General features: G+C 40.6%; 1 protein-coding gene across 1 annotated transcript in view; it reads right to left on the minus strand.

Moving 5' to 3' along the window:
• Window positions 1-7754: 7754 nt before the first annotated feature.
• The window catches only part of LOC115219180 (prostaglandin E2 receptor EP4 subtype-like), a 34233-nt gene continuing 16987 nt past the window's right edge, over window positions 7755-25000 (minus strand). The window contains exons 3-4 of the mRNA XM_029789289.2: window positions 11310-11590; window positions 7755-9957 (exon numbers count right to left, since the gene is read on the minus strand). Coding sequence (XP_029645149.1) covers window positions 9493-9957; window positions 11310-11590 — 746 coding nt within the window. The 3' untranslated portion in view covers window positions 7755-9492. The remainder of the gene's footprint in view (window positions 9958-11309; window positions 11591-25000) is intronic.

Genomic DNA, 25000 nt, shown 5'->3' on the forward strand with positions numbered 1-25000 from the left:
ACATAAAACAACAGGTGTATTTTCACTGAGACGAATTGAATAAGCTGGCGCGTGTGGAATGAAGCCTTACGGCAGAGATACAAAAGTTTTCACATACATAGGGAGAATATCGATGTTGCACGGACCACAGTCAGACCAAAGAAAGAAAAGAACAGGCTTGGCCGATGGTCAACGTTTAGGAAGAGAAAAGAAAGAAGTAGAAGCAGAGATGGACAGAAGAATTAAGGAGGGGCGAGAAGAAAATGACAGGACACAGTTAAGTGAAAAGTGGAGGGAAAGTGAGTAAGAAGAGAAGGCAAAGAAATGTGAGCGAGGGGAACGAAAGAACGAAGAGTGGAATGGAAGAACGACGAATAAGCGTGAAAGGGCTGATAGAAATTAGAGTCGTATAAGATTTTGAAAAATGTGTACTTAAATTTACCGAGAACAATATAGTATATGTATATATAATATATATATATAATTATATATAATATATATATATATATATATACACGAAGGGCTTCCACATAGTTTTTCGTCTGGCAAGTTTCTCATAATTCATTGGTTACTCCGAGGTTATAGTAGACACCTGTGCAAAGTGCTGCACAGTGGAACTGAACCTGCAACAACAAGGCTGCAAAACGAGTTTCTTAACCATACAGTTATGCTATTAAACATATCAGGGATGGCGCTTCTGCACTTCTGTGATTCCGAAGACTAAACCAGCGAGTGACATACACCTAGTAAGTCCAACCAGCTTTCAGAGTAGAAGCTGATGAAAAACGGTATTCGGCTCTGTAGACTGGAGGTGAACTTACGGCAAATGAAAGTCATTAATCGCAGTCTTCTTTTGCATAAGGAATGAAGAAGACCCATTAAGTATTGTATAATGCAGCTTATCTATCTATGATTGTAAGTGAAACATTCCCGACCTTCACCCATCTAACACGCTTTCTTTAAATACTTCAAACAATTTCTTACACCAACCTTTGTAAATCGCAACCAAACTTCCTTCAAATCACACAATACCAGCCAACATTAGGAAAGTACTCACTGGACAATGTAGTGTTTTTTTATATATAAGAAGGGAAAACAATACACATTCAGACATACATACATACATACGTACAAATATGTGTGTGTATGTATGTATGTATGTATGTATGTATGTATGTATGTATGTATGTATGTATGTATGTATGTATGTATGTATGGTCGTATATGGGCGTCTAAACATATAGACACAGATAATACATACTTAAATAGATACACACATATGCATATCAAAGCATATATAAACACATATATACATGTATCTATCATGTATATTTGTGTATACATGCATGTATGAGAAAAAGAGGAGGAAGGGAGATGAGAATGGTATGTGAGAAAGGAAAAAAGAGTGCGAGAGACAAAGACAGGGACAGAGAGAGAAGAAGGGTGAAAGAGAAACACAGAATGAAAGGAAACGAAAAGAAGTTTGTTAAAAAAATATAACGTTTTAATTCCACAGAGAAAGAGGTGAATTCAAAGCTATTAAAAAGTATTATTCCCAGGCCCTACGTAATAGATTGTTATTTAGTTGTTTGTTCAGTTTATTCAACATTCAATTGAAATGACTAATCATGGCAATTAAATTGATAATTAAGAAGGACGTAAGAGGAACATGATAAAAATAGACAAAGAGTCAAAAATATGGGTGTATGGTTAAGAAACAGCATCGTGTCGTTCAGCATGCTGTCTAGTAAATTAGTCTCTTTCCACTTATATTCTTTTCTACTCTAGGCACAATGCCTGAAATTTTTAGGGAGGGAGCCAGTCGATTACTTCGACCCAGTATGCAACTGGCACTCAATTTATTGATCCCGAAAGGATGAAAGACAAAGTTGACCCCTCGGCGGAATTTGAACTCAGGACGTAGCGGCAGACGAAATACCTATTTCTTTACTACCCACAAGGAGCTAAAACACAGAGAGGACAAACAGTGGATCGGCGTTGGCGCTATACCTGGAAATGGAAGAGAAGGACCCGTTGAGGACCCAGAAAAAATAGAAGGCCGGCTGATGGAGGCTTTCACAGAAGGGCCATTTATGGCATATGGTCGACTCGGGAAACAAAGTAGATGGGCGAACAGGTCGATGTGTTTGCCAATGAAATCAGGAGATTGGCTAGACTCGTGGGATATAGAGATGGCGCGTTAGAACAAACCGTAATATTAGCCTTAGTGACAGAATTTCCTAACCACCTGTTGGTCGAGCTGCAAAAGCTGCCGAACATTCACTCTATTGCAATGGGAGAGGTAATATCTCGGGCCAGAGCCATCGTATCGTGTTGCAGGACGACACCTTTGGCAGCGACTGCAACACCGAGAAGGGGTCGAACAAAGAGCGGCGGAGATGGATGCCGCGCTGAAAGGACTGAACCTGGCGCTGAGGTGGGGGGTGCGTAACATCGATATCCAGACCGATTCGGCCACTGTACTTAGATGGGTGGGATCAGTGATCACATGCGAGCGGAGGGTGCGAACTAAATGGGGTGCAGAGATGCTGATAAAACGCTGTCTGGGAATCCTAGGCGAGCTATCTGCCGAGTTTGACCTGAGGCTGAGTGTGGTTTTTGTGCCCTCAGAGAGGAATAGAGTGGACGTCCTGACCAGAGTAAAGAAAGCCTAGTTGCAGGTGCCAGAGGATCTGGAGCAAGGAGTGGCTGCGGTGTGTCGACTGAGTGACTCGGAGCTGAAGAGATTGCATACCATGCATTACATGGGGGTGGACAGGACCCTGTTCCTAGCCAGGAAAGTTGACTCTGACGTGACCAAGGCAGAGTGTGCAAAGAGTAGTTGGGAGCTGCGACAGGAGCTAGTCTATTGACCCCGTTCCGGGTGTGCATGAGGCAGGAAGCATTCCTGTGGAGCACAACTGGAAACGACTGGCAGTGGACGGGACGCACTACCGGCAGGGAATACACCTCTCGATGGTCGACTGCGGACCGGGCGGTTGGCCATATGGAGGGAGATGAAGACGGGGACCGGGGAGGAAATCACAAGAATACTGAATGAGATATTCCTAGAACGAGGCCCTGTGGATGAGCTGCTTGTGGACAATGGCACTACGTTTCGCTCGGTTGTGCTGGGGGAAATGCTCGACAAGTGGCACGTCAACCGTTTCTTCAGGGCGGCATACCGGCCAAGTGGCAATGGGGTTGTGGAGAGGCATCATCGTACCATCAAGACCATAGCAGAGAAGGGCCATATCTCACCGGTCAAGACCATTTTTTGGTATAATATGTCGCCCAGGACGGGACAGGCTGAGGAGTCAGTGTCACACAGGGCAATATTCAAGTACGAGTGGAGGCATCCATGTACTGGGGGGAAAGGGGACAATAACCTCTGTGAATTCGAGAAACAACGTATGTGTGCAGGATCATCACTGCGACGGAGGATGGGGCCAACAGTATTGAACAAGATGACGAAACCGGCAGGAATATGCCAGGAACTGAGGCCAGTCCTGAAGTCCCACGGAGGTCACAGAAGGCGCGGTGCCTTCCTCGCTGGTTATGAGACAAGTTAGGGCGTGTGGTCGGGGTTGAGAAGAGGGCGTGGGCAGGTTGGTTGAATGATCTTCAGATCAGGGTGGTATGTGGTGTTATGAGCCAGGATGTGTTGTAGGGAAGGATCGGAAGTGAGGGAATAGGCATGTCCTGTTGGAAGTGGGGCCTGTGGATCTCCCGGAAGTGCCGCGGTGGACATGCAGCATCAGTGAAGCACGAGGGACCAGTTGGCGGCGGACAGCACATCAGAGCGGATGTGTGAGACTGTACAGCGACGGATAGCACACGTGGACGGGCAGTGAAACTTGGAGATCGAGACAGCTCGTGGATGTTGAAAGTGACCTTTTTTCCGGACCGACAGGTAAGACTGCCGTAATTCTCTCTTTGCTTCCGTCGTTTTCTTCCTTTACATCACAAAATACTAGCACACAGAAAAGGTACAGAAAAATACTAACACACAGAAGCACAGAAAAATATGTGATATACTAACACAGAAAAATTAAAATACGCGGGTGAAATCAACATTGTGCGGGTGTCGTCGTAACAAGATGCTAATGCCCCGATGTCTGTTGATTGGCTAAAATTACCCAAATTTACCAATTTTAATTCCAAATGACACCAGATTCTTTAATTTTCGAGATAAAGTAATTGATTGATCGTAATCAAAATTCATTGTTGCATCGATACACCAAAATTGAAAGCAATCTGAGCAAAATTAAGTGGGAATCATTTCGCTTGTGAAAAAGACTAGATATAAAAATAATGTTAGCCATGCTCTGTGATATACTTCCACGACAATACGACCATCTTTCTCTCTCTCTCTCTTTCACACACACACACACACACACACACACACACATACACTCACACACACGTGTGCGCATAAACTGTGAATCTAAAGTATTTTTCTACTCGATGACCTCAGTGTTTTTGTTCTTGTCAGTTGAGAAGGGATTGGCTGCTGAAGGCCAATAGGCTCTCATTATAGGCGGCGAGCTGACAGAATCGTTAGCACGCCGGGCGAAATGCTTAGAAGCCTTTCGTCTGCCGCTACGTCCTGAGTTCAAATTCCGCCGAGATCATCGTGTCATCCTTTCGGGGTCGATAAACTAAGTACCAGTTACGCACTGGGGTTGATGTAATCGACTGTCCCCCTCCCCAAATTTCAGGCCTTGTGCCTATAGTAGAAAGGATTATGATAATTATGTTGCTTTTGATTAAAGCGGCGATAATGATGTTACTCTTTTTACTCTTTTACTTGTTTCAGTCAGTTGACTGCGGCCATGCTGGAGCACCGTCTTTAGTCGAGCAAATCGACCCGGGACTTATTCTTTGTAAGCCCAGTACTTATTCTATCGATCTCTTTTGCCGAACCGCTAAGTGACGGGGACGTAACACACAGCATCGACTATCAAGCAATGCTAGGGGACAAACAAACACATAACACCACACACACACACATATATATATATATATATATATATATATTATACATATATACGACAGGCTTCTTTCAGTTTCCGTCTACCAAATCCACTCACAAGGCATTGGTCGGCCCGGAGCTATAGCAGAAGACACTTGCCCAAGATGAACCCGGAACCATGTGGTTGGTTAGCAAGCTACTTACCACACAGCCACTCCTGCGCCTATGTTAATGAAGGTAAGAAAAGAAATATACAAAAGAAGAAAAACAAGAGTAAAAGAGAGTGTAAGTAATTTACTAATTTTCTTTCAGGGTCAAAGGTTTGATGTGAATGCCTTTTTTTTACAAACAACGTGTGATGTAAATTTGATCTAAAACACGCGCGTACACACACACCACACATATACACATACATACACACGCTCGTGTGCAATCGACTTAATCTCTTACCCCAAAACTTGAGGCCTTGTTTTTCCAGTAGAAAGGATTTATTAAAGGTAAAAAAGTATGACACGCTGACATTCACATTTATTATATTGGTTATGTTCAATTTTGGGGAAACTTTATTTCATGTGTGTGTGTGTTTAGTAAAGAAAGCAAAAAATAAAACAAAAATGATAGTGTTCAGTATGTTGGCCACAGGAATTTCTGACAAATGGTTTAACGAAGTTGTACATCATCTCCCTCTTTCTCTCACATACCCACTCTTTCTCTATCCTTTATTATTACTCCCACTGCTCCGATCAATACTACTACTTTGAATAAAAAAATCAACTCTCTAAATTTTTTTGTCTCTCTTTCTCTCTCTCTCTTTCTGTGTCTTTGCCACCGCCCTCACCGCCTCTATGCTTATTATTACTCTCATCCCATCATGGGGAATAGTAGGAGTGTCGCTGAATAGTGAGTGAAGGGTTCTATGTGTGACACACTGACACACAGAAATTATTTTCACATTCATTATATTAGATGTTATACACTGCTGTAGCCATTGTAAGAATTTTGCAACAGCAATTATTGATAATTGAAATACCAATGGGAAAGTACAGTAATTTCAATATATATAGTGGGTGTAGGATTTCTGTTTCCGTCCCATTGCGTGGTACATTGTGGCAGATGTCTTCTGTTATAGCCCCGGCCTAATCAAATCCCTGAGAATCGATTTTGTGGACGGAAACTGAAAGAATCACTCACACCACACACCACACACAGACACCACACCACAACACACTTACATATATATATAAAGTTAATCCAAACAAGAAACAAAAAAGGACAACAACGCGAGGATGTGGAACAAAATAAAGTTTCTTGGGCGTCAGGAAAGAAGGGGAAATATATATAGTATATATATATATATATATTATATTATATATATATATATATATATATATATATATATATAGTAATATTATATTATATTATATATTATTTTATTATATATATAATATACATTATACATATGGGGGGGGGTAGTTTGTGGGTGTGAGCGGGGGGTGGGTGGGTTTTGGCACTGTATTAGTGTTTGTGTTTGTCCTACGGATTACCGGTGTTGTTTTGTTTATGCCTCTGTAACTTAGCGGCTCGGCAAAAAGAAACCCGATGGAACAAGTTCCAGGCCTTAAAAATAAGTACTGGGGTCAATTCTTTCGACTAAAACCTTCCAAGGTGGTGTCCCAACAAGCCGCAGTCCAGTGACTGATATAAGTAAAAGATAAAAAAAATTAACTAAACTCAATATTTGCCAGGTACAGTGATAAAGAAATCTTATAGAAATATGCAAGAAATGTTCAGGTATTGCCCACATAATTTAATTGCAATTATTGTGCTTCATGGAGGGCTTCATTTCTAGGCAAATTTCTCCTCATTCATTATTTATCAACAATCAGTTTATTCTTCGGCCAAAATATTCGAATCCGGACCAGTTACTGAGTTTCTATAAATTTCAAGTCAAGCCTACTCTGAGGTACTTGTTAACTATTTTGGACATTACTGTTACTATATGAATATACACGCGCACACGCACACACGCACACACACACACACACACCTCATTGATTACATTTGAAAGAAACCTATCATATTACATTTAGCTTCTCGAGGCTGTCTTTCATCTGTCATCTGTCTGTATGCGGGTCCATCTCTCCCTCAGTTTCTCCCTTTCTCCCTCTCTCTGTCTGTCTCTCTCTCTCTCTCTCTCTCTTACTTCTCTGCTACACAACCTTATCTCCTTCATAAACCCATTCCACTCAGATTGTTTCATCTCTCTCCTTACGTCCTGCTATTTACCCAATCCTTCCTCTCCAGAACTACAACTGTCTCGAATTTTCCTTCCACTCACATTGTTGTTGCTTAGCCAGCGTTGATTGAACAGCTTGTAATCAGAATCGTCCCAACCATGACCATCTCATCTGTTTTAGACATTGCTACATTGTCCATTGACACAGAATATCATTTGCAGGAGGAAATTTGGTTGCAACTTCTAGCAGGTCGTCTCCATTTATTATTTTTTTTCACAGACATCAGTCTACGGTTGTCCCATATGAACATTAACGGCATTAATATTACCATTGTGACACATTTCCTGGTGTGACACTACCTGCACTGATCTCGCTATTGTGGAAGGGGCCGGCAAACGATATAGACACTGTATTTTCTTCTCTGGCATATCAGTCTGGGAAGAGCTACAAAAAGATACAGGCATTATCTTTCGTTCTCTAGCATAAAAATCAGCATCTAAAACAAAGATTGTCAGGCTAATGCACCAAGACATCTATTTACGAAATAAGGAACGACAATAGAATCCATTTTTGAAACATATTTCTTTTAATAAAATGGCAACCATGTCCACCAAAAAGCAATTCCATTTGAGTTTAACAAAAATAGAAATAAAAAATGAAGCAATAATTTACACTATTTGAATATTTTCCTTTTTCCGTTCACATTCTTCGCAATTGACATCTGTTTGAGTGGGAAAGGAACCAGTCAACCAACTGGTGTGGCCAGCTTGAATCTCGTCGTTAATCCAACACGTCGTCCGTAAGCAAGATACTTTGCAATGCAAGTTCCCATGGTGCCGAAGTGGCATTACAAGTACAACGATTATTTGACAGAAGGTATCAACGTGAAAGTGCAAGTATCCAGGTGTTGAAAAGTCCAAATTTATGAGTGTTTCGTAATCTTGCAATGCTGAGATCAAATCTCCTCACACACACACACACACTCACACACACACATAACTGTATTTCAGCAGCATCCTGTCTCAACTCTTCAAAGATGCATTGTCTTCAAGTTTATGACAGGTAATGAACGATAAATGAATTAATTCTCATTCTTCTCTTTTATTTCTTATAGGCAAAATATTAAGACCAAGAGGGAGTTCTGTATAACTAAGGACCCGTGAATATTCCTGGATGCACCTTGAATATATGAGAATGACATCGCTGTTCGTTTCATCCATGCAAATTAATATCTAAGTACCAGTACCGAGGTTGATTACAAGAATGATGCCTGTTCCAATCTTTAGAAATTGGTTTTGTACTGAATTAAAGAATATCCTTAATATTTCTGTTATTTTTGGAATCGATAGAGCATCAGACAAAATCCATCACAGTAAATGATCCGGCTTCTAACAGTCTGAGTTCAAATCTCGTCGGAATCAATCTTGCCTCTTTCATCCTTCCAAGGTCGAGTAATTAAAGTGTGAATCAAGTATTATGGTCGATTTTGTCGACTATCGTTGAGTGTCAACATGCAACGGGCTAACAGGATAGAGTAGACGCCAAATCTCCGTGAAAACTCAGGGCTCCGACAACAGATTAAGTGACACACTTGTTGGAGGTACACTGTTGTCACGTCAGTTTCTGTGACACCATGTATCACACACACACACACACACACACACTCTCTCTCTCTCTCTTCTCTCTTCTCATATATATATATATATATATATATATATTTCGCTCTCCTTCCTGAAAACGAACTCTGCTAGAAGTGATAACTCAAACGAAAAATATTCTTATTGTTATTGGTATTAGTATTGTTAACTTTATGTGTTCACTGTTTTATTGCTTGGGAGGTAGGGGTAGTAGGGATTGGCACAGTCAGTAGAACGCCGGATAATATATCTTTTGGTAGTTAATTACATCATTTTACATTATGCGTTCAAATCTTACTGGCGTCGACTGTGAATTTCATATTTCAAGGTCCACAAAACAAAATTTTGAAAAAATATCAGTGACGTAGGTAGATTTAATCGAATATACCCATACCACCTCAAATATAAATTTAAATGTCAATTTGTTAGGAAGGAAGAAAAATATTTTAAACGTTCCTGCGTTTATAACAAACGTTAAGAAAATGTAACAGTATTTACACACGATTATTGAATGTTAGAGAGAAATTTAATGCATGCGGCATTTTGTCTCAGACCAGAAGCCAGCTTGCTGATCGTTTAATGTTGTTTTTCTTGTGCTATTTGTGTCTTATTATTATTGTTGTTTGTTTGTTTTCCGTCAATGCTCTCCTACAACTTTAGTATACTATACATGTGATATTGTATGTTTTTTAACAATTTTCATTGAAGTCTGTATCTGATTTTTTTCAATATGTTTTTTACTTGACGTCACCGCTACCACAGTGTGATCGTATTTATCGTTCGGGTTTTCACACAAACAGTTCCAACAGAACTCTGACCACGTGCTATCTTCCCTTTGAATTCGATACATTCCGTTAGTGGCCAAGGAAATCTTTCGCCCGTCCAAACTCATTTTCGAGACAGTACTTTCACTACTTTCTCGTCTCACTGGTAACGGAGAAGTATTCACAATAATTAAAGGAGGTTTCACTCGGAATATAAACCGGAAGAAACGGCTGATCTGGAAAACTGTGCTTCTTCGAATAAGAATATACACCCAGGGATCAAGAATCTGATTGAGTGAAGCAAGTCGTATCACAAGTAAATCTTTGTTCTGTATTGATGTCAACTGGTTCACAAAGACATGGATCTGTTTTGACAAAATGACAGCAGAAAAAGAAAAGATTATTAGAATTTATTGTCAATGTTTGTTTTATTATAACATGTTTAATAATCATTAATAGGAGGAGGAAAAGGAGGGGGAGGAAAAGGAGGAGGAGGAAAGGGGAAGGAAAAGGAAGGAGGAGGAGAAGAGACATAATCGATTGGAAAGACACAATGTATTACTAGTATTGTTACACAAATCGGCGAGAGAGCCTCAACACGATAAGTCGACTTGCAAGAAATATCGGTCTAAAATCTTAAGTTACTCGTTAAGTTCGCCTTGAAACAAACGAAACGATACACTGGAAAATGTTCTAGATACACAAAACGACAGTATGGTCGTAGATGGAACGCTTTAATCATAGGTTTGCTTAATCAGAGCTGACATGAGGCTAAGCAACAACAACTGATAGTCATTTGCTCGACCGTAGAAGATGAAAGACAAACTGATCCCGGTAGGAGATTTGCACCTCAGAACCAGATGGTTAAAACTAAAAGTGTGACTATTTCTGTAAGTCTTTCAATGAGACTCTTTATGATATTAGTTCTCTGATGGGAGGCGAACTGGCAGAATCATTTGAATGTCAACTAGAATGGCTTACGTCAGTATTTTGAAGGAGGTAAAATACCAGTCCAGGGTGGTAGATTGGCCAGATTGTTAGAATGTTAGACTGGATTCCTAGCGGCACCTGTCTAGCTCTAAGCGTTCTGATTTCAAATCCCGTCTTCTGCCACAAAAAAAGACGAACAGACATAATTTTGTTAATTTATGATATACCACGAGAAATAACTGCGAAGTCCTGCAGGGGAACATTTTGTAAAGGTTTTAGCTGTGTGTTACTTATGAATAAGGATTGTCTATGTAGTGTTGAGTCTTTCCTTGATATGTGCATTGGTTGTGTCTTGGTGCTGTCGAGGGAAACTACGTTGTTAGGCTCTCAGTGGAAACTACTTTCAAAATCTATATTTATGGAAGTGATATTTACGTGGCGAGATGTAGATGCTACATGTGTGGAAAAAGTTAAGGAGTGAAGAGTGATGTCACCTATATCGGTGTACGACTAGATGTGGGTGTGATTAGGAGTGATAGTAAAAATATACAGAAGAGCATGCAAGGAACATATAGGAGATAACATGTGATGTAAGTATTATTTAAGCATAAGAGGCAAGACGAAGATAATATGTGGTACATGTATACATGTTAAAAATATCCTTTAAGCTAAAATCATTTGATAACTCACGATACACATAGCAGATATTATGTAGTAGAGATATACGTTATAAATATCACTTGAACCATACACAGCAGATAAAATGTGGTATAAATATATAACTTACCATAAGAGGTAGATAACACGTGGTGAATATACATGTTATCATTATCAGTTGTACAACCATTTGTATTTCTGTGTAACGCCTACTGCTGGCAATCCTCCGTAATTTACCTGTACTCGAACTCACGACCGTCTGCTTACAACGGACGCTAATGAGCTTGCGAAGGACAGCGATATTCAAGATAACTGTCGTTAAAATGGTCACAATACCTAAAATACTGTAGAGGAAGTTGAATACCATATTGATGGCTACTTTGCTATGGTAGTCGAAGAAGCACCATGTACCTGGTGAGCGAAGAGAAACAAAACAAGATAACACATTATTAAAAGTGTTAATAATAAAATAGTTGAAAGAATTAACTAACTCTGACCTAAAACTAACCCTAACCCTAAAACTAACCCCTACCCTAACTCTAACCCTAACGTGTGTGGACAGTGAAAAAATCTGATTAAAAACAATCAAGAATTTGTAAACGATATTGTCGGGGTCCCCGTATAATTAATAATACCTCACTGGTAAAAGTAAATTACCGCCCCTTGTATCGTCCGATATCTTTGTTTATATTCGCGAGTGCCCTTTTTTCCGTTTGTTTTATTTTTTAGTATAACATATTTAAAAATAGATGAATCTTTCTAATATTTTGCATACGTCTTTTATTTTGTATATATCTTCCATTTTCATAACTTTTTTTTTAAATTGCATTTCATTTTCTAGGAGAGGTGCGTTTCTAAAGGAGCGCCAAAGATGGATTAAAGATATGGAAAATTTAGCAATAAAAACGGAGGAGTTAAAAGCAACGGATTGGATAATACGGCGTCATGTATAAAGCTGTCCTCTTCTCTGTGTGTGTATGCGTAGACAAAGTATCACAATAAATCTTAGGCCAACATTTTATGCAATAGATAATATTCTATGTTATATACAATATATTTATAAATAGAGAAAGAGGTCAGCTGAACTAGTTGGAGTTTCAATAGAAACTGAATATCTTTTTTAACTGTTCACAGGGTTACTGCTTATGAATTCACTGTTTCAAAGTTTGAAGTAAACTGGATAGACCGATATATATATATATATATATATATAATTATATATATATATATATATATATATATATATATATATTTATCGTTTACTTGTTTCAGTCATATAACTACGGCCATGCTGGGGGCACTGCCTTGAAAGGATTTAGTAGAACAAATCGACCCCAATAGATTTTTTTAAAAGCCTGGTACTCATTCTATCTGTCTCTTTTTGCCAAACCGCTCAGTTACAGGAACGTAAACACACCAATACCAGTTGTTAAGCGGTGTTTGGGGACAAACACAAGCATAAAGATACACATACATACACACAAACATACACACACACACACACACACACTTGCGACGGGCTTCTTACGGTTTCCGTCTACCAAGTCCATTCACAAGGCTTTGATCGGCCCGAGGCTATAGTAGAAGACACTTGACCAAGGTGCCACGCAGTGGGACTGAACCCGGAACAATGCCATGTGATTGGGAAGCAAGCTTATCACCACACAGCCACGCCTGCGCTTATATATATATATATATATTTGTTCGTCTCCCCGTGGCCATTAGGCACAACTTCACAAGCCAGCCCCATACTCAACTCGTCCTGTCGAAAGACCCTTGTCCTACGTCCTGGTTTTGTTTTGTTGTTTATTTTTTATTTTTACCGTTATTGTTTTACGTTTTGTATTCTTATTGGTGTGTCACGTATTCTGTATTTTTGTTTGTGTACTTCGTTCGTTTTCCGTCCTCGCGTTGTATACATTCGAAGCTTTCTTCCAGGGGATCTAATGCGCTTGGCTTAGATTTCCCTTGGCGGGCTGGCCATATCGGAGCAATCTCAAGATTAATCAGCCGAAATTGCTAAGATGATCTGGTTCTTGACTGATGACTGAGGGCTTCGAATGTCCCGTCCTGTGGTTCTTGTGTCGTCTCTGTGGTGTTTCATGTTCTTGTCCATGTCTGTAATTATTTTTACTGTTTACCTATATATATATATATATATATATATATAATTTCTTTTTAGGCTAGTTCTATAACAGATTACTGGAACATTAACTGTGTTTTCTTTGAAGGCTACTGTAACACAAAATTTATCTATAAATTGTAGCAAGTACGATATGTATAGACAGATGTAAACATCTTGGATTTATAGACACTATTTCAATATCTTCGTGCAGAGAAAAAGAGGGATTAGCTGGATACACGTATACAAGCCAGCAGCCCAGCCACAAGAAGAAGTTGTTTTAATTTCAGAGTGTACAATTAAAGAAGTTTGTAATCTGACTTCAACATTTATGACCTGTCACCGCTATCTAGATGGTTGTTCGATCTGCTGGAAATAGCAACTAAATTTCTGTTGCAACAAACCCTATAGTCTTCAACAAGGGGATGACGTATTGGCTGTAATGTAGTGCTAGAAACAAAACCGGATGGTCGTGGTTGGAAATCCTTTGATCGTAAGGCATTTAGTCAGAGGTAACTTGAAGCTAACATCAACAACAGCGACATCAACTCCCATATTTAGACAAACGGATTAAGTCGATTACATCGACCCTAGTGCGTAACTTGTACTTAATTTATCGACCCCGAAAGGATGAAAGGCAAAGTCGACCTCGGCAGAATTTGAACTCGGAACGTAACGACAGACGAGATACGGCTACGCATTTCGCCCGGCGTGCTAACGTTTCTGCCAGCTCGCCGCCTTATCAACTCCCATAGTAACCGTAACAAAAGTATAACAAGAACAACAACATAAAAAAGAGACAATGACGATAATGAGAAGAGGCAGAATCATGAGGAAAAAAAAGAAGGAAAGAAAAAAGAAAGACAAAAAAGAAAAACGAAAGAAAGAAAAGAATGACTATGAAATATAAAAAGAAAAATGAGAAAGAGGAAACTGACAGGTTAGGGTTAGGGTTAGGGTTAAAAAAGACAAAGATAGAAACAAAAACAAAAGCTTTGCAGGAAAAAGAAAGAAAATAGGTGAGAAAGGTTTAATGTAACAAGGAATGGAAGAGAAGCCAAAGAAAGAAAGAAAGAAAGAAAGAAAGAAAGAGAAAGAAAGAAAGAAAGAAAGGGAGAAAGAAAGAAAGGGAGAAAGAAAGAAAGAAAGAAAGAAAGAAAGAAAGAAAGAAAGAAAGGGAGAAAGAAAGAAAATGAGATAGATAGAGAGAGAGACAGACAGACAGAGAGAGAGAGAGAGAAAGAGAGTGTCAATGAGTTGAAAAGCCAAAGTTGGAGCAAACAGCTGTTAGAGAAGTTAGGAAGAATTCAAAGAGTAGAAGTTTAAGAAAAACAGAAGAATTAGGGTAATGATGGAACAATAGTGTTACCCTCCACTAACATACACACACACACACACACACACACACACACACACACACCACACACACACACACACACACATACACACACATACACAAACACGCACGCATGCGTGGTACCCCGCAATATAAGTAACCTTGACTTCGCTGCATAACTGACCAATATAACCTTTTTAGGTTTTCTGAGAGAACAAATGAAAATAACGATGACTGTTATTAGGAATTCCAGTAGGAACTGTTTTATATACTTAATATGATACTACAAGGATTGAACTATTAACCTCATCTTTTGTGCTGATATAATTGTTTGTTTGTTTGTTTTTTCACTTATTTGATTGTTTTTCAGTATATTCCAAAAATCTTTAGGTTTCGTATTTCTGCATATACAGTAACCAGGCATTCACATCTACATACATGCACAAAAACACACACACACCACACACCACACACACACACACATACACACACATACACAAAACACGCACGCATGCGTGGTACCCCGCAATATAAGTAACCTTGACTTCGCTGCATAACTGACCAATATAACCTTTTTAGGTTTTCTGAGAGAACAAATGAAAATAACGATGACTGTTATTAGGAATTCCAGTAGGAACTGTTTTATATACTTAATATGATACTACAAGGATTGAACTATTAACCTCATCTTTTGTGCTGATATAATTGTTTGTTTGTTTGTTTTTTCACTTATTTGATTGTTTTTCAGTATATTCCAAAAATCTTTAGGTTTCGTATTTCTGCATATACAGTACCAGGCATTCACATCTACATACATGCACAAAAACACACACACACACACACACACACACACACACACACATACACACACACACACACACACACACACACACACACGCACATACGCACATATGTATGTATGTATGTATGTATGTATGTATGTATGTATGTATGTATGTATGTTACCACTGTGTGGAACTTTGGGCAAGTGTCTTCTACTATATAGTCTCGAGCAGACCAAAGCCTTGTGAATGGATTTCGGAGACAGAAACTGAAAGAACCCCAACGTGTGTGTGTATTTGAGGGCGGGGTCTGCCTTTGTATCACTGTTTTTCCCCACCACTGCTTGACAATTAGTGTTGGTTTGTTTGCGTCCCCTCAACTTAACGGTTTGGCCAAACAGACCGATAGAATGAGTAACCGGCTTTTAAAAAAGTACCAAGGTCGATTCTTTCGAGTAAGAATTCTTGAAGGCGGTGCCCCAGCACGACCCTGCTGTCTAATAACTGAAGCAAGTAAAAGATAAAAGATATGAGTTAGACGTATATGTGCTAAATGCAACATATTCCGATTGATCTAATCCGAGGTACAATTCTACAAAATATTTAATCTATAGTTAATAGCAACACTTTGTTAAGATATTTAGAGTTGTGGCGTTAGTGAACTTGCTAAATATGGAGCAGTGGTAAAGAAGTCGGAAAAAATGTGCCAAACAATTAAGAAAATACTTGTTTAGTGCCATTAAATGTTAAATACATGCTTAGTAATCATGTCTTTCTTTTAACCTCGCAGAGAAAATAGAGACCGTGTTTAAGCCATACGACTTTCAGGAGGCAGTGAAGAAATATTCAGTCAACTAATCGATTAGTTTCAGCTTTTGTTAAAACAATCGTCAGGATTCGATTACTATCCTCCGGTTGCTGAGAGAACGTAGAATAGGAACACAATTTTACAATGTTGATATGATCATTAACGGGGATAAACCCATGAGAGAACTTTAAAAATAGCATGTGATCAGATTTGAAAGTAAACTCATGTGAATCTAAACTAGTCTTCACGTCAAGCATGCCAAAAAATGATGAAATCTAAATTCACCTCGATGTGTTGTTGCACGATATACACGTAACTTCGAGTAAGAACCTTGAAGTCCTCTAGTCTCCTATCTCAGTTAATTTCATTAATCATCACCATCTTTTTCCCGCCTTCCCTCTCTATTTCCTACTTTCCATCAGTCCCCCCCTCTCTCTCTCTTAGAAAAGGAGGAAATTACATTAATGACGCACTGACTAAAATACTTGGATGGACAGCTGGCTTGCGTTATGCTGAGGAACTGATTTGTGATGCCCAAAGTGTTTATATCATCTACACAACTGCAGTGCACAGTTAAGTCGATCACTTCATCGCCACTGATCGACTGATAAAGATGTTAGCAAGCTTACTATGATAATTTCAACGACACTAGTTGGTTACAGGCCATTACCAATTTTAATAAGCAGCCTGGCAACAGGAGGTCATTTGACCTTGCACTGCCAGCACATTTATTTCCTGCTTGCTTTAGCATTGTTGGATGAGAGGATCTTTTCCAGTACCATATATCAACCTCTCTGTAGACTGAAAATTATCTGTTTTGGAGGAATGGACATTAGTTTTGATATCACAAAGTACCGACATCGAAAAAGAATGAAATTGAGATGAGAGCTGTTAAGGGACATGCAGGCGCACAAAATCAACGAGATGGTATTTGGTTGGCACCTTCATGTGAACCATGGCGCTATTCCTGATTCAATTGTATTCCGGAGTTTCCCGTGTTGCCATTGTTCTTTGCACTGGTTGAGGCGGGTGCCAAATTGCAAAGTGTGCAGATAGCCAAAAGATTGACCTGAAGGGATAGCCAGCTGGAAAAAATGTTTTCCTGGGGCTAAGCACCGTCTTAATCAGGACTGCCAACTTACGTTGGCAAATAGATTTTACTCTGTAGTGCTGTTACTACTTACTTCTCGCTCAGAGATTTAAAACTAATGGTTTTCCTCTTTACGAGATCAGTGGCTGTGTGTCACTTTAAAAGTATAAACCTCGAACAAGACCTAGCACTGCCATCTCTAGGCCAACGGTTATCCTGTGCCGATGAAGAAAAATAATCCAGAAACCATGGTCCGTAGGTACCGTTTAAGGCCTAGTGGTGACATTAGCTCCCTTGTTTGTGGTATAAGGACGTGTTGGTAGCCAGCTGAAAAAGATGTTTTCCTGGAGCTAAAAAAAGGTAGTAACATCATCCAAATCAGGACTGCCAAATAACGTTTGGCAAATAGATTTTACTCTGTGGCACTGTAACTACTTACTTCTCGCTCAGAGATTTAAAACTAATGGTTTTCATATATATGTGTCCCTCATCTCCTCTCTCTACACTACACCATACGACTTTACACATCACATCATATATACATACACACGTCCAGACCTCTCATACGCACTAATACTCTCTCATACACACACACACACACTCTTCTCATACACACACACACACTCTTGTGTTGGAGCGAGGTCATTTAACCCTATTATCTCCCCTAATTTCGCTCTTGCGTCTCACGTTTGATCTTTGACTTCTGGCCGAAATCAGATCGCCATGTTGATTCGCTAGCCTCTGCACGCATTTTTTTTTCTCTCCTTCTTTCTGTGTTTCTTCTCTGTGTATCTTTCTGTTGAAGAGCGTAGGCTCGAAACGTTAAAGACTTGTTTTATTTATATTTCCTGAGCGCCATACTAATACAATTATTTGTTTGTATTCCACCTGCCTTCGTCTTTTGTTTATTTCCGTAAACCTGCCTTCATCTTTTGTCTATTTTCATAAAGCTTCCCGTTATATATATATATATATATATATGTACATACACACATACACACACACACACTCACACACACACTCACACACACACACACACGTACACACACACACACACACACACACACACACACACACACGTACACACACACACACACACACACACACACACACCACACACGTACACACACACAGTTGATCATATTCTGCTCACTAGGTATTGGTTAAAATTTGACTATGATAAAAGATGCTTTCCTGAAATGTACTCAGCAACGACACAACCATGCCTGTGCCCAAAACTTCAGGTTTGTATGAAAAGAGAAATTAGAAATAAAAGTATTCTCTTTCCAAGGACATATTTGACGTAAGCTGAACGAAATATTTTACTATGGGGAGCATTCAGCTCAGTGAGATATAAATACACCTTCGTGTTCTTTCTGTTCCCCACTCTCTTTCTCTGTCTCTCTCTCTTTTCTTCTCTCTGTTTACGTGTGTGTGCATATATATATATATATTTTAAAAACTTTCGGAAAAAGTAATTATTCCAGGTTATCAGGATATTTACTATTTTATACTTTACTAATACAAAGCAAACAGTATCAATTATAATATTATTATTACAAATTTGGGATTTTACCAATAGGACGACGACCTCAGTTTCAGGACAAACTTACTTACTGGAGTACACATAGAAAATTATATCCAAAATATTAATCTAATAATATAAGCATTTTAAAGCCTACTATAACATACAATAAGAATAAACTACATTAGAATTGATTATAAATTATTTAAACATATTTTTAAAAATTATGTATACCTTAGCTGTTATTAGTCTGTGGAAAAAGAAGATAATATTAATCAACGCTTATATTATTAGATTAGTATTTTGGATATAATTTTCTATGTGTACTCCAGTAAATAAGGTTGCCCTGAAATTGAAAATCCCAAATTTGTAATAATAATAATATTATAGAGTATACTAGCCATCTCAATATGGCTAACCACTAAGGGTAGGTGTTACTGTAGCTTTTAGCCCCAGGAGATCATCGTCTCCAGCTGGCTTTAGGCACACTTTCTGTGCCCTTATGGTATTTGAAAAGGGAGGTCATCCCTCTCTCGTCAACCTAAGTGATATTATATATATATATATATAGTTAATCCAAACATGAAAACACAAAGAGAAAACACAACAACGCGAGGATGTGGAACAAGTATAGTGTTATTGGACGCTCAGGAAAGGAAAGAAAGAAGGAGGATTTAACGTTTTGAGCGGAGCTCTTCGTCAGAAACATATATATATAACTGGATATTAAAACTAAGTAATGAATTCCAGTCATATATATATATATATATATTCGTATATATGTATATGTATACGTATATTTGCTTGCATACGTAAAAATGTGTGCGAGTACGTGTGTAAGGTTTCATTTGAAATGTATTTTTTTCTTGTGACTCGATTTTCACTCCCCCGTACACATACACACAAGCATCTATACGCAGGAACAGACATACGTATACATCCACTCATTAACGTACAATATGTGCATATATATATGCGGCGTGTGGGTGTAGATATATTATAAACGTTAATGCTAACGAATAGAGCCGGTATTGACTTCGTTTTCTTTAGATCGTTGCCATTAACGTATCACATATAAGAATACGCGTTGTTGTTAAATATGTCTGTGTATATTAGTGTTATCATTCTTTCACGCCCTCTTTTCTCCTTTCCTTTTGATTATCTTTCACAATCCATCCTTTCCCTCCCCTCTCTCTTCCTTCTTCCTGCCCCTCCTTTTTCTCTTTCCCTATCTATCTATCTATCTATCTATCTATCTATCTATCTATCTATCTATCTATCTATCTATCTATCTATCTATCTATATATCTATCTATCTATCTATCTATCTATCTCTCTGGACAGACAGACGCAAGTCAAATGGGCTCCACGTAAGTTGGTATTTTTGTACGTTCAAAAGTGTATATTGACAAATATTTTGTGTTTAAAAGTTGTGCAACAACATCCACTGTAAACCTTTGATAAATATCTACACAAAATTTTTCCCCTTGTGGGCAAAATTTAAAAGAAAAAATTCTCATAGCCTTCGTGGTTTCATTTAGCCATTTTATTTCCAAAATGGCCACTGGTCACCACGAGGCTGAGGTGCAAGTCAAGCGTGACGCAGACACAGAAAAACAGGATGACAACACCACCTCCACCACCACCATCAACATCGACAACAGCAACAAATACAAAACAAAGGTCGCAAGGCCAAGCACCGTCAACACCATCAGTGAGTCCACCACCACCACCAACACCGACAACAACACCATGGCAGAATCTGCTACTAAAACTGTTATCCCTACTAAAGACATCGCCACCAATAACAATACCAACATCACCATCACCGCCACCAAAGACCGTGCCGTCAATGCTACTAATACTACAAACACCACCGCCGTCACCAAGAACGACAATAACAACAACAACAACAACAACAACAACAACGACGACGACGACAACAACAATTCCCTTCAACCACTGCTCACTCCATCACCAACAAGTGAAAAAATAACGACGACAAGCAAACGAAATGTCGAAATTTGCGCTAATGCAGGACTAAATTACGCAGGCAATTTTCCACCCCTTGCTAGTTGCATAATCAGCAACCACAAACCTACAACCCACACCCCTGCCATCAACACCAACACCACCGGCAGTAACAACAATAACAAAACAACAACAAACTTCGCCGAGGCGATAAAAGAAAAGGTAACAAAAGTTTCGTTTACTACACAACAGATTAAAGATTGCAGAGAAACCTTATTACAAATGAAAACGGAAAAATACTCTTACACATACCTCAACACATACTGAATGAGGAGAAAAAAGACAATTGTATATAAAATCACAATAAAAAAAAACTAAAAGTCCAGAAAAGGCAAGCACAGACAAAGTCGAAAAGTGCTTACGCCCCATCTGGGGATACAAGGATTGTGTGACTTGGGCGAACAAGTTCGCACACGTACAGGTGGTTTTTCAGAGTGAAGAGTTGGCGAAGAAATTCTCAACGATAACCCTTCATTCTGATGAACTAACGTTGACACCGAGTTACCTCGGCCAGAAGGTGACGAAAGTCATTATCAGTGGTGTCCCCCAAGTGACTACCACACTGTGGATTACATCCGCTTTAACATCCGAAATGGAGGACTTAAACATCCTAGATATCGGTGTTTCGGAAAACAAGGACTGGCTGGGAAAGAGAATAGAGTTCCTCTTCCACATAAGTCAAGAGGACATAAATAAAATCCCCACCCACGTACATCTTGAGGATGGCCGCAAGTTATACGTAGTAGTCGAGGGCAGAAGGCCACGATGCTATACATGTGACAGTGAGGCACACCTCAAAAAGGAGTGCAAATCTGCCGCAAAATTACAACAACAACAACAGCCACAGGAAAAATCACAAAAGCCAGGATTATTGCCCACACCACAATATGGACAGCTAGTCAAGAAGCTGTATGCGGAAATGCAGGAAAAACAACAAAGAACAAGCCAACCCAACCAAACAACACCAACACCAGCGCCAAGAACAGAATCATCACCACCAACAACAAATAAACCAATTCCAACACCAAGAATAACAACGAAGAAGACAAGCACCAAGGATGTAGGAGAGACAATAACCACAACAAACCCCCCAGCAACACCCTCCCCGCGCACCACAACAATATCTACAACCGCACAAACACACCCAGACGCTTTACCCTTGCCCCCTGCTGATTCGTCAGACTTTTCATCTAACGATGAAAGTTCGACAGAATGGCAAATAGCCACAGGGGGTAAAAGAAAAAGATCAAGAAAAACCAAACAAGAAATCGCAACCAAAGCAGGAGATACTTGAACCCTGAAAACTCCATACACAACAAAACAAGCACCAACACCACAAAAACAATGCTATCAGCGATAGACACAAAAGACTCCAAACTAATGGAGTACATCACAGGATACACAAACATTTGTGAAGATGACTTTTAAAAATAGCAATCATCCACGCACTACACCACCCAAACACATCAAAATACTACACATCACACAAACACAACACCACAAACTCAAAGCCCTCTTCCCAAATGCTGTAGGGGGTTTCCAGAAATATCTGTCCCAAAAACTATATAAAAACCTCCTCGAAGACACATCAAAGAACGAGGAAGCCAAAACTTTCGACACAAGTAAGTAACTCTCTGTACTTTCATTTGTGTGTTTTAAAGCACACACCCCAATAGAATCATGGTCAAGATTGGTTGTGTGAATGCGCGTGGCTTGGGGTCTCCTTGGAAACAAGGATACCTCCTAAATGACATCAAGTCACATGATCTGGGAATCATAGCCATAAGTGAGACCAGACTCCACGAGCCACGGGCCCTAAAGTCCATGTTTGGCGGACAGTTTAACATTTATTTCGCTCCCTGTCTGCCGAGGATGGGCGGTAGTGGCACCGCGGTACTTTTTCACAAGAGCTTGGATCTCGAAGTCAAGACGATATTCGTAGACCCGGAGGTAGAGACTGATCGTTCTGGATGTTGACGACAGCAATGGGTGCGCTTTTCGACTCGTATCAGTCTACGCACCGCCCTTAACAGGTCGGGCGGATTTCTTTCGACGTCTAGAAGTATTCTTGGGAACGTCTCGTCCTTTACTCTTAGTGGGGGATTGGAATGCTACCTTGGACACGCATGTAGACTACGTGGGTAGAGACAGAAACAGAAGGGGATGCAAATGCCTCAGAGACCTGCTCAGACGATTCCAACTGTCTGACAGGTACCGACTCGACCACCCAAATGCACCAACGTGGACATGGAGCAACCGCAGTGGGTCGTCGAGATCGTATCTAGATAGGATACTGTGTAGGACAGTAGACAAGGATAACTTAGGATGTCCACAATTCCACACAGTCAGCTACACGGATCACAAATTGGTGACGTGTACGCTAGACTTAGATAAGGCACATAGACAGGGTCCTGGGTACTGGAAACTGAACGCATCATTCCCGTCCAGACAAGTTTTCAGAGACCGGATTAGCACACTAGTAAAGAGGGCTTTGACGGGAGCCATCATCAACAACAAAATGGTGGTTTGCCCTCAAGAGAGCAGTAAAAGCAGAAGCGATTAGGTACAGCAAAGCACTAGCCATAGATAGAAATAGACTAGAGGGTGAGCTAGTTAAGAAGCTAGAAGAGGCAATTAGAAGCGGCATCGCATCCGACGTTTTGGCGGCGAGGTTGGCCCTCGACCAACACTTCAACGCCAAACACGAAGGATGTGCTGTCAGAGCTAGGATGCGTGCTCTAAGGAACGAAGGTGTTGGAGCCGCGAGAGAGGCCCGGGTGGCAGAGGCGCAACAGGGCAACAAAGCCACCATTCGGTCACTGGTAGATGAACAGGGGCGCGAATTGCTCGAGCCAAGTAAAATGTGTGAGGCCTTTCACAGCAGCATTTTGCCCGACTGTTCGGGACGAGTGGAGGGCAAGAACGTAGGGTAGACTTCAGTGCCTACCTACATAGCCTGCCACGACTCTCGACAAGAAAGGCAGGGTGCTGCGAAGGTGCCATCACGGCGGCGGAAGTGCGGGAAGCGATGGCAGAATGCACGAGGGACAAATCACCGGGTTTGGATGGTCTACCCTACGAATTTTACTATTGTATGCCAGACTTGTTTGGAGACGTCTTGGCAGCGGTATACTGCAACTGGAAGCAAAACGGGAGCATACCCGGTTTTGTGAGTCGAGGAGCTGTAACTCTGCTGAAGAAAGATCCAAACAAGGGAAACATTATAGATAACTTTAGGCCAATCACTCTGCTCAATGCAGACCTGAAAATTTTGACCAAGGTGTTATCCAAGAGGTTGGCGCTTGTCATGGAGAAACTGGTCGACAACGCACAAACGTGCGCCGTGCCGGGCCGGAGCATCCATGACAACCTCCATCTGATGCGCTACATCATAGACAGGGTAGTTAACGAACCTGGTATGGGTGGGGCCCTGATCAACTTGGATCAATCGAAAGCCTTTGATAGGGTAGACCATCGATACTTGGGGGCAGTCCTGAGAGCGGCTGGTTTCGGTCCCGTCTTCCGCGGCTGGATAGCTGCCTTGTACAGAGGCATCCGTTCGGTAATTCGCGTAAATGGACATCTGTCGAGACCCTTCGACATTGCACGTTCGGTCCGTCAGGGATGCCCCCTCTCGGCGCTTCTATACGTATTGACTCTTGAGCCACTACTGCGGAAGCTGGCGACTCTGAGGGGCATCCCGCGAGAATTAGGATGCGGGACGAGCGTGTCTGCATACGCGGACGACGTCACCGTCATAGTGTCAAGCCACGAGCACATCGAGCGGGTCGGCGAGACACTGAAAGACTACGAAGCGGTGACAGGAGCAAAAATCAACCAGGAAAAGTCAGTGGGCTTGCGGCTCGGCACCTGGAGAAGCAAGCCCATGCCGTCCACCAGTACCTCCGTCGTGGGACGCTGGACAGACGGCCCGGTTGAGTTGCTCGGGGTCTGGTTCGGTCCGGACCTCCAAATGGAGAAGAACTGGAACGAGATAACGAGTAGGGTGGTCACTCTCGCCCAGCAATGGGCCGAGAGGAAACTGTCCCTAAAAGGTCGGGCGGAGGTGGTGAACGCGTACATCGCGTCCATCATCTACTACCGCCTGACCGTCGTACCTTGTCCCG

This window comes from Octopus sinensis, linkage group LG14 (genome assembly GCF_006345805.1).
Source record: "Octopus sinensis linkage group LG14, ASM634580v1, whole genome shotgun sequence".
Lineage (NCBI taxonomy): Eukaryota > Metazoa > Mollusca > Cephalopoda > Octopoda > Octopodidae > Octopus > Octopus sinensis.